This window comes from Carassius gibelio, chromosome B5 (genome assembly GCF_023724105.1).
Source record: "Carassius gibelio isolate Cgi1373 ecotype wild population from Czech Republic chromosome B5, carGib1.2-hapl.c, whole genome shotgun sequence".
In the NCBI taxonomy this organism is placed as follows: domain Eukaryota; kingdom Metazoa; phylum Chordata; class Actinopteri; order Cypriniformes; family Cyprinidae; genus Carassius; species Carassius gibelio.
The window spans coordinates 12,183,742-12,200,141 of record NC_068400.1 but is presented as its reverse complement, the minus strand read 5'-3'; the positions used below and the strand labels follow the sequence as shown (position 1 = coordinate 12,200,141).

The 16,400-nt window shown below is 34.9% G+C and overlaps 2 protein-coding genes across 7 annotated transcripts; both read left to right on the top strand.

Annotated features, from left to right (window-relative positions):
• The first annotated feature begins 94 nt into the window (after positions 1-94).
• si:ch211-12e13.12 (paralemmin-2) lies at positions 95-3,555 on the top strand. 2 transcript variants are annotated; one of them, XM_052557966.1, is made up of 3 exons: positions 95-764; positions 1,317-1,355; positions 1,606-3,555. In XM_052557966.1, the coding sequence occupies exons 2-3, from the start codon at positions 1,328-1,330 to the stop codon at positions 2,253-2,255; spliced, it is 678 nt and encodes a 225-aa protein (XP_052413926.1). In that variant the 5' UTR covers positions 95-764; positions 1,317-1,327; the 3' UTR covers positions 2,256-3,555. The 2 variants fall into 2 exon arrangements, with proteins under 2 accessions (XP_052413926.1, XP_052413925.1); XM_052557965.1 differs by having other exon boundaries at positions 1,312-1,355.
• A 179-nt stretch (positions 3,556-3,734) lies between these two features.
• susd1 (sushi domain containing 1) lies at positions 3,735-15,192 on the top strand. Of its 5 annotated transcripts, none has more exons than XR_008154009.1 (20): positions 3,736-3,947; positions 4,338-4,495; positions 5,119-5,283; positions 5,367-5,516; positions 7,130-7,282; positions 7,828-8,007; positions 8,218-8,397; positions 8,483-8,662; positions 9,568-9,747; positions 9,865-10,044; positions 11,125-11,304; positions 11,477-11,656; positions 12,528-12,692; positions 12,808-12,899; positions 12,988-13,174; positions 14,166-14,259; positions 14,402-14,657; positions 14,757-14,791; positions 14,895-14,988; positions 15,095-15,192. XR_008154009.1 is itself a non-coding variant. In XM_052557107.1 (20 exons), exons 2-20 carry the CDS (start codon positions 4,441-4,443, stop codon positions 15,156-15,158), a joined length of 2,775 nt encoding a protein of 924 aa, XP_052413067.1. In that variant the 5' UTR covers positions 3,736-3,947; positions 4,338-4,440; the 3' UTR covers positions 15,159-15,192. The 5 variants fall into 5 exon arrangements, 4 of the variants coding, with proteins under 4 accessions (XP_052413069.1, XP_052413067.1, XP_052413070.1 ...); XM_052557107.1 differs by having other exon boundaries at positions 14,752-14,791; XM_052557108.1 differs by having other exon boundaries at positions 3,738-3,947; positions 5,140-5,283; positions 14,752-14,791.
• The last annotated feature ends 1,208 nt before the right edge of the window (positions 15,193-16,400 follow it).

Here is a 16,400-nt window from a genome sequence, read left to right as displayed (position 1 = left end):
TATAAGTATATTCTATACTTGAGCTTTTAGTTCACTATTGTATAATACATAATGCATTGTAGACGTGCAGTCAAATCACTTTTAATCAGTGTCTGTGTCAGGAGGGAAGGAGATTGAGTGGAGGGCCGTTTCTCATCAATATTTCAGTCTCTCCCCTCTTTCCCCACTCTTTCCTTTCCCTTTGCATGCACACACACACATGTGTAAGTGCTCCATGTGTATTATTTATTAGTATATGTTCAGCGCATGAGGAGGGGTTTCTCACAAAAACTGCTTTCAGAACAATTTAACGTGTGTGTGTGTGTGTGTGTATACACACAGAATATAAACTGTACAATATAAATATATTTTATATATTATCCCAGTTAATTGACCTTGTTCGCACTAAAACAGTTAGTTAAAAAGTACTTAATTATAATGAGGAGTTATCGATGGTAATTGTATTGTCTCCTTTTATGGTCAGTGTGTGTGTATATATGTGTATATATATATGTGTGTGTGTGTGTGTGTGTGTGTGTGTGTGTGTGTGTGTGCGTGTGTGTATGCATATAGTAAATTCTTGACTATATACTGTACAGTATAAAAAAACTGTTCAAATAGCTTGTCTAAAACGGTTGTGTAGTGACTTGTGTGGTTCTATCCTAATAGACATCATTAATTTATAAAGGCCTGATTCTGTCGTGTGTGAAGTGCAGTCATGTGTAATCAGTGTGTTTGGAGCGGTGACTACAAGAGCTGCTGTGATCAAAGAGCAAAATAAAAGCGTAAGTACAATATCGTCTTTTAAGCTTTTGGTAAAACTCCACTGTTTTATTTTTAAAGAGAATAAGGCTTCTTTTCTGTAGTTTGTGCTGAGCTGTTTGCATCTAAACGCTTGATATGCAGATGTGATCCTCACGAGTGACAGCCGCTCCTGATAGAATGGCTTTCTTCTTCTGAAAATGTCTTGAAGTCTCTTGGGAACTTTGAGTTATTTTTGCTGCTTTTAAAGGCTTCATGTCTTTATTTGTCCTGTTGGAGAGTGCTGGGGAAGAAACTGCCCACCTCCCATTTTCATTCCCTCATGCACTCCTGTTTCTTCATCTTTCTGTTCTCTCAGTTTTGTAAAGCATTTTCTGGTTGGGTGTTTTGCGATACTTTCTTGTATGCAACATCTGGAGCATTAATGCTGCTGTATCTGTGGATACTAAAAGTAAAAGGATGCTGACGTATTAGTGTGGTAAACGAAGGGCAAAAGGTTAATTCCTCTGTGGTAATCCTAAATTCTTAGAGGATTTAGAGGAGATCTTATTTCTTCTGTTTTCTTGGCAGTACAGATGTGAGTGCCATGGTCACCAAAGACAACGCTAACTCTGGTGAGTAAAAAATGATTTCAGCACACTGTAAATTAACAAAAGCATTTAATAATGTATCACATCAATAACACTGATAAAAGATGTTTCTAAAGCAGCAAATCAGCATATTAGAATGATTTTTGAAGGAAAAATGTTGAAAATTTAGCTTTGCATCACAGGAATTAATTATGCATGAAAATTTCATAGCAGTGTTTTTTGCATGTGCAGTTTTTTTAAAATAAAATGTATACTCCCTCTTTTATTGTCCTAGGCTCTGGCGGAAAGACAACCTGTGTGAAGAAACAAAAGTGTATAATGAACAATTCTCAAAAGGCTGGGGTACTTTACAGGGACCCACAGATAACTATATTTGAACCCGAACTGACTCTAGAGGTCACGGCTGATGAAGATGGAAGGAAAGCGAATCGGGTCGCAGTGAACGGTGTTATAGAAACGACTGCTAATGAACAGACGTGTAACGTACGGAGTGTTTCCAATCTCCAGAATCTGAAAGAGATGCAATATCTGCACCACGAGACTGAGGACAGTCTAATCGATCCATCACTGGACATGGACAAGTCATCTCTCATGGGTTTCGTTGACTCCAGTAACCTGGAGAGCTCAGAGGATGTTCAGACCGTCCCGTGCATCCATGTGGACGTTAAAACGGATGTGGTGCTGATCGATGAAGACGATGATGATATGTCTCTAAGGGAGAGGACAGTGACGGATGTGTCCACTGCAGACGGGAATGCGGCTGAGCTTGTGTGTGGGCGGCTCCAGTCAATCTCCTCTGACTCCACCCACTCTTTATGTGATGGGCGGAGTCTAGAGCAAGGCTCGACCATTGAGACACCTCAAGAGAAACAGGAGCCGCCCAAAAAACACAAACGCGCTTGCTGCCTCTGTGTTATCATTTAATGTTTCTCAGAAAAAAAAAAAGCCAAGGTTATACACTTTTCAAGCATTTTTTTTTTCTTTTTCATGACCATTTGTAACTCTCTCTCTGACCGTTAGAATTAAACAAGCTTATAGTTGACATGGAAATTATTTAATGTGACATATTTCCAAGTGAAAGAATATTTGATGGGTGTGGGTGGGAAGGACATTTCAAAGTTAGTCAGAGTTTCTTAAAGCAAAAAAATAAGTGTCATGACCATTTATAACTCTTTCTGACCCATACAAGTTTATTTTGCTACTGTCCTTTTTATGGAATTTTTCACCACAGACTAAAAAGAAATAAAAAAGGTCCTTAACAAGTTTTTATCTCAAACTTCTTTGAGTTTATATCATAATTGTGGTGGGAAAAAAACTTTTTTTTTTTTAATCTGTGGTGCAAAATTAGTTTTAAAGTAAATAAAAAAAACACTTTCTATAATGTGATATTAGTGAATGAGTGATAAAAGCCAGGGAAGAACTGTACTCTATTCATCGTGACAATTCTTATGTCAAAAGAGAAAGCAACTTACAAAAACAATATGTCTTCTGTTGGCGTAAAGACACGTTCACAACAATGACGAGAATTATAAAAGATAACTATGAAGTTTTAATAATTGTTTCATTGAACAGCATTTGAATGAAATTGAAATTCCAAAACAAATGTCTTTACTGTCACTTTTGATTTACATTTACATTTACAATATTTACAAATTTTAATTTTGATCAAATTAATATGTCCTTGCTGAATAAAAGCGTTTATTTCTTTAAAAGAAAAATATCTTACTGACACAGAAATTTGAAGGTAATTTTGTTACCAGCATACAACAAAGCGTAGTACTGCATATGAAATACTGTGTCCTACAGGGCAGTGCACACAATTTGTCCTTCCTTTACCAGTGTGATAAATGAGCCCAAAGTAATATTTTTACATTTTTTATTGGCGTTCCAAGACTTTTTACACACAATATTTTAATTAATAAAAAATATATAATTGGTTTAAAATTATAAACTAACCGTTTCTAATGTATTCAGTCATCTTGCATGTAATTACATTGCAATATTACATACTACTTTTGGAAACCTTTAGCATACAGCATTCTGTTTTACATACAGGAATTCAGTCTATACCGTGCTGTATTCATGCACTAATATTCCATTTAGAACACAGACTAGCATCTCTTTTTCATTTTCTATAATGCTACATTTTCTGTACAGTGCTCATGAGCTGCATCTCTACGGTGGTGTCTGTTATGTTTGAATAAAAGCTATTAATATGTTCACAGCTCTTGCTCTTGTTTCTCTCCTGTCTTAGAATTATAGTCATGTGCACTACAGTCAGGTGGAGGAAATGGTTTCTCTCTCACTGGAGGTTTCCGGATGACTTGAGAGAGGGTGTGTTTTGTTGGGAGGGGTTACCATGTGTGTGTGTGTCTGTGTGTGTGTGTAAGGAGGGTGATAGGGCAGAAAATGCTTATCTTTAACTCACCACCCTCCAGAGTTGGCACTGTAAATGTGTCACGCGTATTTGCTTAGAAGTATATTTGTACTCGTTTTGACCTTAGGAGTGTTATTGTTGATCTTTAGAATAATTGTAAAAAGCACTTCATTTTTTTTAATTTGAAGTAGGTTATTCTTTGGTGCTTTGGAAATTTTGTGGACCAGAACCCAAAAAAGGTACGACAATTCATAATTTATCTGTTTAATTTATACTTTTTATAACCTATATTTCATTTTTGAAAGGCCTACATATTATTTTTTATTATTATTTTAATAATATTTTGAAATAGCATAATGATTTTTTTTTATAGATAGCTCATCAGCGGAAATGAATGATGGGTGTATTCACAGCATTTATAAACAACCAAAAATAGCCATAATCAGCATGTGGCCAGTGAAGCGTCAGTTTCTGTGGCCATAAGAATGAGCAGGTTCCCTCTCGTCATACAGAGAGACATTTAACTGAATGTGTCAGCGCTGATGATAACACCCGTTCATTACAAACCACACAGAAAGCTGAGAGGAGATGTGCTTGACCTCAACTAACTCATTCACCACTATCAACAGAGTTCAGAATGGAGGAGGAGGGTCTTTAAGGGGAAATTAGGAGAAATGTGGAACAGAACAGTGATATTTTGAGTTCGCCAGAACAGATGAGAGAAAAACAGCGATGACTGTCGTACAAGTGACCTTATGCTTTCTGATGATTCAAAGTATCTTTAAAGGTCAGTATCAAACAATTAATCACAATTTGCTCAAATATTTTTAAATACACAGTCAAAAGAGATTGGAATCAAATTATATAATCCTTGAAATAGTACAACTATTGATTGAAAAAAATACCTTTGCTTTTTTTTACATTATATACTTTTATTACAAATTATATTACAGGAACATATATAGGAATTTATATATATATATATATATATATATATATATATATATATATATATATATATATATATATATATATATATATATTATAACTTGTATAAACATCTCAGTTGTGAATTATAGACAGTGATATGAATACATAAATATTATAATATAATATTATATTATTAAAAATGATACTATTTAAAATATTTTAAAATTATAAACATCTATAACATTTTAGTTAACATTGAAGTTTGCATTTCAACTTTCTCATTTCAAAATGGAATTTCTCGGATATTACAGTAAATCCCTTTTTTTTTTTAATTGATATTCATAGTAATACGAATACTTAAATGTAATACATTGCACATATATGAGTATGAATGTAACATGCATTTAAATAATTGTAAATCTAACATGTTAGATGCATGCATGGCGGTGTTCTCATTTTAAATGTGAAATGTTAATCCAGGGTTTTCACTCTTCACCTCAGACATAAGAGTGAAGGCAGACTCAGTGGATGTTTGTGCCTCTTGCCATCGAAACGCCACCTGTGATGATAAAACTGACGGATCGGGGGGGAAAGTGTGTAACTGCATGTATGGATTTGTGGGCAACGGGAGGACTTACTGCCAAGGTTTGATTATCCTGAGAGCTGTTTTATAGCTGAGCATGCCTTTTTGATTGATCAACTTATATTTGATATTTGTTTTAATACAGATAAAGATGAGTGTCAGCTTGGTAAAATCTGTGGCGATCACACCAAGTGTCACAACACGTACGGCAGCTATTACTGCACCTGTCTCACAGGCTACAGCCCGTCCAATCACATGAGCACATTCATACCCAATGATGGAACATACTGCCATGGTGAGCTTTCAACTCAGTAAATGAATACATTTGTAGCTCCAGCACGTCTTCCCCGTAATGTTGTTGTTTCCTGACCGAAACACAGGAGGTGCAGAGATGTTGCAGGAAGGGTGTGAACATGGTTTTGCAAGTGATATCCTGAATGGCTTCATTTGTTAACAAGTTCTGCAAAACCTATTGCGCAAATGTGGCTAAACAATGTTAAATGGGAGTTTCTTCGAGAGGAATGTGTGAAGGGACAAGAAAACACTAAAAACTGAGAAATTTACGTCACGCCACAATAAAATAGTCATTTAAACTAATTAATGCCACATTTTCTTACACATTTACAACAGTAATGCTGTATTGCTTGGACTTTATTCTCATAATCTTAGATTTATTGAGTGATTTATTTTTAAACGGCATCATAAAAGATCCTGTTCTGGGGATATCAGTAGGAAACATGCAAGCAGCAATTATGTGTTGGAGCCAAGCCCACCAACCACTTAACGTTGAAATGACTGAAATGGTGATTCCTATTGGCAAAGTGTTACAAAGAATTACTAACAAAAAAACTATTTTTCACATTTCTTGACCAGTAGGTGGCACTTTTCAGAAACTATGCATATACCCTCAGATCATGATTGTGATGACAGAGTACCAAATGCTACACTTTTGTGTAGACACCAAATTTGTGAAACCATTTATCTGGAAAAATTTTGTATATAAAAAAAAAAAAAAAAAAACAACGACTCACTTTCTACTCAGAATCATATACATCTGAGCAAAAATTTCAATGTAATAAAAAAAAATTTTTTGTAGTGCCTTCAAAGCCATGGCACTCATGACATATACCGAATTTTGTAACAGTGTGCCAGTGCATTCATAAACTATAGTATTTTACGACAAAATTTTAAATGGTCGAGCATTGGAAAATTAGGTATCAAACAAAAAATTGGCATGTAGAATGAATCTAAAGAGAATAGTCTCATTATTAGAATTAGTCCATAAATTATTCACCCTCAAGACATGCTGGGTATATATGACTTTCTGCTTTCAGATGAATCCAGTCGGAGTTATATAAAAACTTTTCTTTGATCTTTTAAGCTGTTTAATGGCACTCAGCGGGTGTTGCAAGCATCAGTCAAAAGGAAGTGAAATAAAAAGCGCCCATCCATTAAAATGGCTCCGGGGAGTGAACAAAGGCCTCTTCTAGCGAATCAATTCGTTTTTGGGTGAACTAAACCTTTAAGTTATGAGCAAAAAATGTGGCAAAGGCCTCCTGTAGCGAATCAGTTCATTTTTGGGTGAACTAAACCTTTAAGTTATGAGTAAAAAATGATTTTGCATACTGTACCTTATGACCAGTCGGTGGTGCTGTGCCAAAAAATTAGCAGGTTCCTTTTGGTTGTGGTTATTATGAGACACAACAATTTTGGTTTAAATATATTAAAACATTGCATAAATGTAGCCTCAATTCCACTTTTTGCACAATTACCGTAAAATTTGTGAAATAATTTTTCAGGAGCGATTTTAAATATAGACTCTGAAGGTCAGTTAGACTCTGCATGAGCTCCTGTGCAGTGCTCAGCCCCTAATAACATTCAACTCCATGATGTTGTTTTTGTATGTAGATATAGACGAGTGTGGTGTGCAGGGGGTCTGTGGGGAAGGAGGTCTCTGTCACAACACAGAGGGAGATTTCACCTGCTCCTGTCAGACAGGTTACACAGTCCAGGATGGTTCAGAACCCTTTAATCCAAACCGGGATGCAGCTTACTGCAAGGGTAAGAACAGAGCCATTGCACTTTACATAAATAGAAATATCACTTCATTTACAAGCACATTCTGTGTTTTAGTCACATGTGTTTCATAATATTACAGCTGTAAAACACACACACACACACACACACACACACACATACACACACATATATATATATATAAATATATATATATATATATATATATATATATATATATATATATATGTATATTATTAATGGTGCTTACTTAAGAGATTAATTTTACTTCAGATCGTGTGGCTTTTTGAGGGAAGGTGTGCTTTTTTCACTGAATAAAATAGATTTACAAAACAGGAGGGGACCACTGATCTATATATGTCTATATATGATATCTCTATTATAGATCAATGGGAGGGACCTGAAATATTTAGACTAGATACCAAAATATATAGACATTTTGCTTGCCATCCATGTAGTAATGCTTTAGTAACTATCCAGATCACCTGAGTAACCCCAAATTACACACAAGCGTAATGTTAAATTCTATTGAAGTAATGGATCTGTTTTTGTGTGCATGTTTTCTGTAGTGATAGACTGTGGGTCTCCTCCATCAGTCGTCCACGCTGAGCAGCTCTCCCCGACGATCACACTCTACAACAGTGAACTCCAGTACGGCTGCAGGGAGGGATTTCAGTGGAAGGGAGGACAGAATTCTTCAGTCTGTGGTCTGGATGGAGAGTGGCATGGACCCAGTCTGGTCTGCGAAGGTAAAGTTTACGTTCGTGCTAATCAGTCTGCCAGATCTTGAATTAAGTGCAATGCTCTAAAGTCAGGATGAAATTATATTCACCACTCATTTTGTTTCCATAATGTGATTTCAACATGTGCACACACAAATGCAGGGCTGGAGTTTACCCCTTTTGCACATACATTTTTACTGTCACCTGCATGACAAATTGTAATCAATTTTTACGTAGAAGTGGACTGTGGGCAGCCTCATGTTTATCCTCAGTCAAAAACGGTTTGGAATAACATCTCACGTATGGGATCATTGGCGCTGTATGTGTGTGAGCCACATTTTTATAACAGTGGGCGTGAGAATGTATCCGAATGTACTGCTCGTGGGACATGGAGCCGTCCTGACTTCCAGTGTGAAGGTATCTGCTTCTGTTTATTATGCGCACAGAAATATGATGCTGATTCTGCACAGAATCTGTTGAGCTTGTGTTTGTGTGTGTGTAGAGATACTGTGTGGTTCTCCTCCGGTCCTGCCTCACTCAGTGTTGTTCTGGAACGGTGTCAGTACGATTGGTTCTGTGGCTCTGTATGACTGTGATGTTGGATATAGCAGTTTGGATACAGGAAATATGTCTGTGTGTGAAAGTGACGGTCAGTGGAGTAACCCACACTATTCTTGTGAAGGTACAGAAAATTGTCTCCATTTTTTAAGTTATAATTGGTAAATGCAAAAAAAAAAACGTCATCATGTATTTATTGTGTCATTTCAAACCTGTGTGAATTTCTTCCCTACACTCTTAAAAATAAAGGTTTTAAGAGCGAGGCTTTCGCAGCGATGCCACAGAAGAATCATTTTTTGTTCACCAAAGAACCTTTTAGTGAACTGTTCTTAAAATAACCTTTTTTTCTTGATGTAAATAACATTTTAATAATCTAAAGAACCCTTTTCCACCATAAATAACCTTTTGTCTAATAGTAAGGTTCCATGAAGGTTAAAGGTTCTCCATGAAACCATAGATGGCAATAAAAAACATTTTTTTTAAGACTGTAGAACTCAAAATAAGTTATTTTTTAAAATATCCTCACTATTTTTGTCCATTCAATTAAAGTCAATGACTGTCGAGCTAAAAAATGACAAAATGCACCAAACAATTATCATAAAAGTAGTCCTTAAAACTCTTTTTGCTGTATTCCAGAATCTATATTCCAAATCTTCTAAAGACACGATTCTGCAAATCAGCAAATTCAAAAAAACATGTTTTGCAAAACATTTGCATTTTATGTTTTGAGATTAAGAATTCTTAAGATTTTTATTTATTTATCATTACATCACTTACTTACAAATGGATCTTATGCAGTGAATGGGTGCCATCAGAATGAGAGTCCAAACGGTAAAACTGAGGCCAAAACATGTTGCTATGACTTTGAGTATATTCAGAAAAGTCCTGAAGCTGGTTGCCTCAAGTCTTTGATCTTTCCCGACTTTAGATTTTGCCCCAGTGCATAATTTCCACCTTAAGCAACATAAATCCTCTTTATTCTGCACTGATTCAGTTGTAACTATTGTCATGTCATTTCCTTCTCAACAGAGATTGTGTGTGGGGAGCCAGCTTTACTGCCCCTCACTGTACAAATATGGAATGGCAGAGTCACATTTAACAGCACTGTAACATATCAGTGCAAACACGGTTACTATGCTAAACAAGGACTTAATATATCTGTGTGTGCTGAAAACGGTAACTGGACAAAACCAACTCTGTTGTGCGGAGGTAATTGTTTACATATATATATTTTTCAACTCAAAGTTAACTTTTCATTTTTAAATGAATGACTTTGTATGTAATGTGTGAAGTGAAGACATTTTCAAGGTTTTTGTTGTTTCTCAGAGGTGAACTGTGGAGTACCGCCCCCTCTCCCCCTCTCTCTTATGATATGGACAGGAGACACTAAAGTTGGATCTAGTGTGTCTTATAAGTGCATTGAGGGATTTCATAATGCTAGGGAAGAAGATACCTCAGTTTGCGATTCAGAGGGAAACTGGAGTCATCCTGATTTTCTGTGTCAAGGTATATTTTTATGCTTTTTTCCCCCCTTTTGACATGTTTTCTCTCTTTATTTTGTACATGGGTCATTCTCATGAAACAGAAACCATTTTAGTTCAATTTTAGTTCAACAACAATGTGAATGTTAAAAGGTTTTTAGTTATAAAACAAACTCACATCAAATATGAAGCTGCTTTAAAGAAAGATAATAGTGTGATTATACAGCTCATCTTTTTTTTTAATGCTTCATGCATTTTCAGAAAACATACAAATATAAAAAAAAATGTTTTGGCTTTTGATATTATAGGTGTATCCTTTCTGACTGAATCGTCACACAATAATTGAAATTTCGCTGAAAATGTACTCACCTGTAGTGTATCCAAGATGTAGATGCAGTTTGTTTCTTCATCAGAACAGATTTGGAGAAATTTAATCACAGTGAGTAATCCCATAACTCTAGTCCGTTATTTATTGTCTGGTGAGGAAAAATGCTGCATGTTTGAAATAAATAAATTAATCATAAAGATTTTAGGTTTAAACCATCACTTTCTGGCCAAAATACATGTCCATAATAATGTTTCCTGCAGTGAAAAAGTCTGTCCCCTGTTGTCCACTCACATCAAAATTCAGCAACATATATATTTTTGGTTTGTAAGAAGTCCTTAATCTGCATATTTCTCACATGATTCAGATGAGATGACTTTTTCACTGGAGAACGCAATATTATGGTTTATAGAAGCAGTGATTATTCTTTTTTATTACAAACACATAGTTTTTCACTTGACAAGTCCTTAATTGATGGACTGGAGTGGTATGGATTATTGTGATGTATTTATAAGCGCTCATTCTGACGGCACCCATTCACTGCAGAGGATCTATTGGTGAGTGATGGAATGCTACATTTCTCCAAATCTGTTCTGATGAAGAAACAAACTGAGTAGGCGAGTACATTTTCAGCACATTTAAATGTTGGTCTAACTACTCCTTTAACGTAGACTGACCATTTCCTGAGAATGACCCATGTGCTGTTTCATTGCTGTTCTCTTTAATAAGCTGATAATATGTATGCACATGTACAGTGTGTCTGTATGTGTGTTTGTTTAGAAGTAGACTGTGGCGTTCCCGTCTCACTACCTCACTCAGTTGTGGTGTGGAATAACGGCTCCAGTCTGGGCTCTGTGGCCCTCTATGTGTGTGAAGCTGGATATCGCACTGTGGGTGAAGGAAATGTGTCATTCTGTAGCTCAGATGCAAAGTGGAGCAAAGTTAACATGAGATGTGAAGGTACTGACAACATTCTGAATGTCATTCAAAAATATTCGTGGAATGCAACATATAAGCTGTTTTACACTTTAAGGACATCAAACATACAGTAGTATCAGTTGGGAATAAAGAGTGTGCAGTTTTTTTTACAGTGGTCTTTATTTCTAATGTTTACACTGGTCCCATTGAACAGAGATAAACTGTGGGCCTCCCCCAGAATTCCCACTAACAGATATACACTGGAACAAAGCATCTACATTGGGCAGTGTGGTTCAGTACAAATGTAAATATAGACTCAAACAGGAGGGTGACAAAAACATGACAACATGTACATCAGAAGGAACATGGGAAAAAGTGTCTGTAACATGTACAGGTAAACTGAACCATATTCCTGCTTTAATGATGTACACTATGTTCAAAAGTCTGAGGTCAGTAAGATTGTTTTAAAGACTTTCAAAATAAATTAATACTATTTTTTTTTTGCATGGATGCATTAAATTGATAAAAAAAAGACATTGATAATATAACAAAGTTTTCTATTTTAAATAAATGCATTCAAACAAATGGTTATTTTGAATAGTTTCCACAAAAACATGATGCAGCATAACTGTTTTCAACATTGATGATAATAGAAGGATCAAGTGACACTGAAGACAGAATTGTCATATGACAATTTCAATAAATTGACATTTTAAATATATTCAGAAAATTGTAAATAATAAAAATTGTAATAATAAAAATGTAGTAATTATTCACAATATTCCTGTATTTACTGTATTTTTAATCAAATAAATGCAGTGTTATATTTATACTCATGATATAGGAGTCAAGGTGTGCTACATGAACTTTAAAATGACCCCTTTTTTATAACAATGCTGCATCAACACAAACTCAGCACACCTGAAAAACTAAAAAACTGAAATGATGGGTTCGTAAGGAAAAAGGTCCAACAAAACGGTCAAGTACAAAAATATAAAAAGATGCAATCCTGCACACTATAAATCCTTGCTTAATATTGAAGTTTCAATCTATTTATAATAATGGTAAAAAGGAGCAGTAGGTTTTTTTTTGAGTAGTTAAGATGATAAGGTGTATGCCTAGCCATACACAGATAGGAATAACCCTACAGCAAAACAGTTTGAAAATGAATTACAATTAATTACAATTAAAATAACAGAAGTGCTTATATTTTGTAACAGATGTTCTATATTTAGATTCACAAATCTGTCATGTTCTGTCTATAGCACATTGTGGTCCTGCGCCAGAGGTGCCACACGCAGAGGTAGCATGGGACAACAGCACTGCAGTTATCCACCGCTGTGTTAAAGGACACTACAGACACACAGGAAGTGACATTTCAATATGTGACATCACAGGAAAGTGGCAGATCGCCACCCTGCATTGCAAAGGTACACATCCTCACTGTTCAGCAGCACAGTGGGATACTGAAGCACAGTCTCAGAAGTGTGTCTGCCAGCATGAAGTATGGTCAATTTGTACTGTATCTAATTCTGTGTGTTACAGAGTTGAAACTGACAATTAACGATCTGGTGCTGATTAATGAAAGATGCCTGCGCTGGAATGCAGAGGATGAGGGTTATAGGGAGAAATACACAGTGAGTGTTCATTTATTAATGCAATCTAGCTATTTATTGCACAGGTTGTCTTCTTTAATCATAAATGAGGTTATGGATCTCATCACAGGTGACATTCGTTGGATTGCGAGACTTTGAGCAGCTGTTCAGTGACAGGAGGAAAAAGATCTTCAGCTCCTCTGCCCTGTGGCCTGTTTTCTGTTTGAGTCTCTTGCCTGCCACAAACTACACCATAACCATTACAGCCGAGTCCACGCGAGCCACGTCTACAGTTACAGCAAACACTAGCTTACCAGGTACAAAACAAAAGCTGCTTTCATCCTTGCCCTGAAAACGTCAGTTTTTACAAATCATTTTTACTTGTAACATTTCTGATCGAAACAGGAAAATCAGTGAAAAATATTCAGTGCTTGTCAAGTTTATCAAGAGATAATGCTTTGTTTCAGTTTATAATGTTGTTGCTTATACATATGCATTACATTAACTACCATTAAATTACTCAAATGTGACCCTGGAGCACAAAACAGTCTTAAGTAGCTGGGGTATATTTGTAGCAATAGCCAAAAATACATTGTATGGGCCAAAATTATAGATTTTTCTTTAAATGTGAAAAATCATTAGGATGTTAAGTAAAGATCATGTTCTGTGAAGATATTTTGTAAATTTCTACTACTGTAAATAATATATTGAAACTTAATTTTTGTATATGCATGGCTAAGAACTTCATTTGGACAACTTTAAATATTTCAATTTCAATATTCAACTCAATATTTTAATTTGCCACCTCAGATTCCAGATTTTTAAATAGTCATATCTCGGCAAATATTGTCAGATCCTAATAAACCATACATCAATGGGAAGTTTATTTATTCAGCTTTCATATGACTTTTTTTTTTAAAAATAGAAAAATGTAACCTTATGAGTGGTTTTGTGGTCTATGGTCATAAATTACTTATTTAGAAAAGTTGCATTATAGACCTGCCTAATAAAATGCATATCCGTGTTCATTTTTTAATTGTATTTTTTTAGTGGTACATTTGTTATAATTTTTTGTGTTTTTATTTTTTATATTTCATCATTTTATTTTTTTTATTTTATTTTTCGAGATGTCTATATTTTATCTCAAGTTAAAATTAAATTGAGAAATGTTGATAAACAACACTTGAATTAAAACAGTCGGGTTTATGAGTCCTTTACATGATGCTTACAGATTTCCAAAACAATAAAACTATTGATACTATCTACTTTTATAGTGACTTGCACACTGTGTTTCTCGTGCTCTTTTAGTTCCATCCACCCCAGAAATCCAATATAGTGAGGTAGAGGCTTCATCGCCCACTCTGAAATTACGGAGATCCACCAGCACACTTGACTCAATATGGTAAAGACGTTTAACATCTCTTTACATAAACAGATAACTAACAGTGAGATCAGATTGAAATTGATCCCTGCTGCATACTGTATGCCGAATATATCAACTGTATTCAGCTGCTGTGAATGATTTTGTGTGTGTGTGTGTTTAGTATGTACCAGGTGTTTGTGATACCAGTCGAGGGTGTGATGCTGTTTGACTGCAGCTCGTCTGAAAGTCCGCGGTTCTTTGCACAGAAGAGATGTGACAGAGGCTACGTCACTGCCCAGATACAGCTCAGTGGTCTGCCCACAGAGATCAACTTCACCATAGGGGATCAGCAGCTGTATGGAGACTTCTTCAACGCACCTCTGGAAAATGGAAAAGACTATTACGTCATCCTCCGCACTGTGTGTCAGTGGGGAAAGGTGGGTTGATGTCTTTAAAAGACCTGTAAAATGAGTGCATTTAATACTTTTTTGATAGGTTCTCTAATTTCTCTCTGTGTGTTTTCTTTGGTAGTCTAGAACACAGTCCTGTGTCATCTGGGCTAAAGCCAGAGGTAAAGATTATAAGTTTATCACTGATTTATACCACCTGAAAAAAAGAAAAGAAAAAAACAACATGATGTGGTTTGATATAAACCATTTCTCTTCTGACTTTAGGAACATCGTACATCATGAAGCTGTCTGCTTTTGCAACTGTTGGATCCATAAGTGCTCTTGGCTTAGTCATTGTCATGGGATACTTGTACAGATGGTGAGACTGCATTGTGTTTTATTTTTATTAACTGACTGGATGAAAACGTTGTGCTTTATGTCTTGTTAGCACTTTCACATTATTATTGTTTTGTTTTTTTCAACAGGTACTGTAAAAAGTCAAGTCCCAGATTTTTTTCGGTGCCGATCTTAACATCTTACACTGATTGATTTGTTCTGAAATAAAGCCAATCTGTTTGTAAAACTGAGGAGTTAAGTTGTGTCGTTATTCAGAAAAATCCTGCAATAGTATTGCAGAATTTAGGACAATTTTTTATTATAATGAAAACAACTAAAACGCTTGAGAAAAAAAGTACAAATAAATAAAAAAAAATTCAAATTTTAAATTACATCTGCAAGCAGCATTCATCATGATCCAAGCTTCAATAATCTGTCCTTTAGATGGCAGTGCACTACCACTATTCTTCAGTATGCATAAAAGGTGTGTCTGGAATATTAAAATATTAGTAAATGCTTAGTAAATAGTACGTTTTCAATTGTTAGAAAATACATAAAACAATAGCATACACACATCTCTTTATTAAATACAGGCTACTGATTTCCATGAAACAATAAATTAAATTATAAAATGTTATTGCACCACAGTAATTATCATAAGAAATCAATATGGCGTCTTAATTAAGTTTAATAGCGCTCTTTTAGCATCAAGATACTTTCATAGTTTTATTAATATTTACAGTCTAATTTTTATATTTACTTTTTTGTTAAATATTTTTTTTTGTGGTAATTGTAGTAGGTTATTTTATTATTATTATTATTATTATTATTATTATTATTATTATTATTATTATTGTATGTATACATGTTTTTATTTATTTTTATTTCAGTGGGAAATAAAAACGTGAAATGTTGCCTATACTAGCTGCTGAAGTAAAACAAGTTCAAGGTTTTTATTTAAGTTTTTTTTTTTTTTTTTTTTTTAAGTAACAAATTCGGCTATGGTTTCACCTTTACTCAACTACAATAACCCTGTCTAAAGGTGGCGGTTTTACTATGGTAAATATAGGCCTGGTATTTAGGTGGAAACTGGGATGAATTTCATAATGGAAATTCTTTCTTAGCAAAATTTAAATAAATAAAATGTTCAAATAATATATAAAAATCAATCAATAAAATATCAGCTCAAATGATGAATCAAAAGTTAAATTCAATTTATTGGTGGGCGTGGTCGTCGTGTAGCTTCCGCCTGTCAATCACTGAGAGAGCGCGCGTGAGTAATGTCTCCCCTCAGACAGTTTTACTTTAGATTTGTTATATCCAGTTTTAAGTGCTCAACTGACTGGTTTAACTCTGTTGTCCTGTGTTGATTAAATTAATTTAATTACTCTATCGTCATTTCAACAGAACCGATATTTCACGATATATTCGAATTGACAGGCCACGTCAAAGTAA

What these genes read in the sequence shown, in the direction of transcription:
- si:ch211-12e13.12 (XM_052557966.1), top strand. Translation starts at nt 1,328, where the DNA reads ATGGTCACCAAAGACAACGCTAACTCTG. An exon ending in CAAAGACAACGCTAACTCTG is followed by an intron (nt 1,356 to 1,605) that starts GTGAGTAAAAAA and finishes TTATTGTCCTAG; the next exon opens with GCTCTGGCGGAAAGACAACC.
- susd1 (XM_052557107.1), top strand. Translation starts at nt 4,441, where the DNA reads ATGACTGTCGTACAAGTGACCTTATGCTTTCTGATGATTCAAAGTATC. An exon ending in GATTCAAAGTATCTTTAAAG is followed by an intron (nt 4,496 to 5,118) that starts GTCAGTATCAAA and finishes ATGTTAATCCAG; the next exon opens with GGTTTTCACTCTTCACCTCA. An exon ending in CTGTGTGTCAGTGGGGAAAG is followed by an intron (nt 14,658 to 14,751) that starts GTGGGTTGATGT and finishes TTTCTTTGGTAG; the next exon opens with TCTAGAACACAGTCCTGTGT.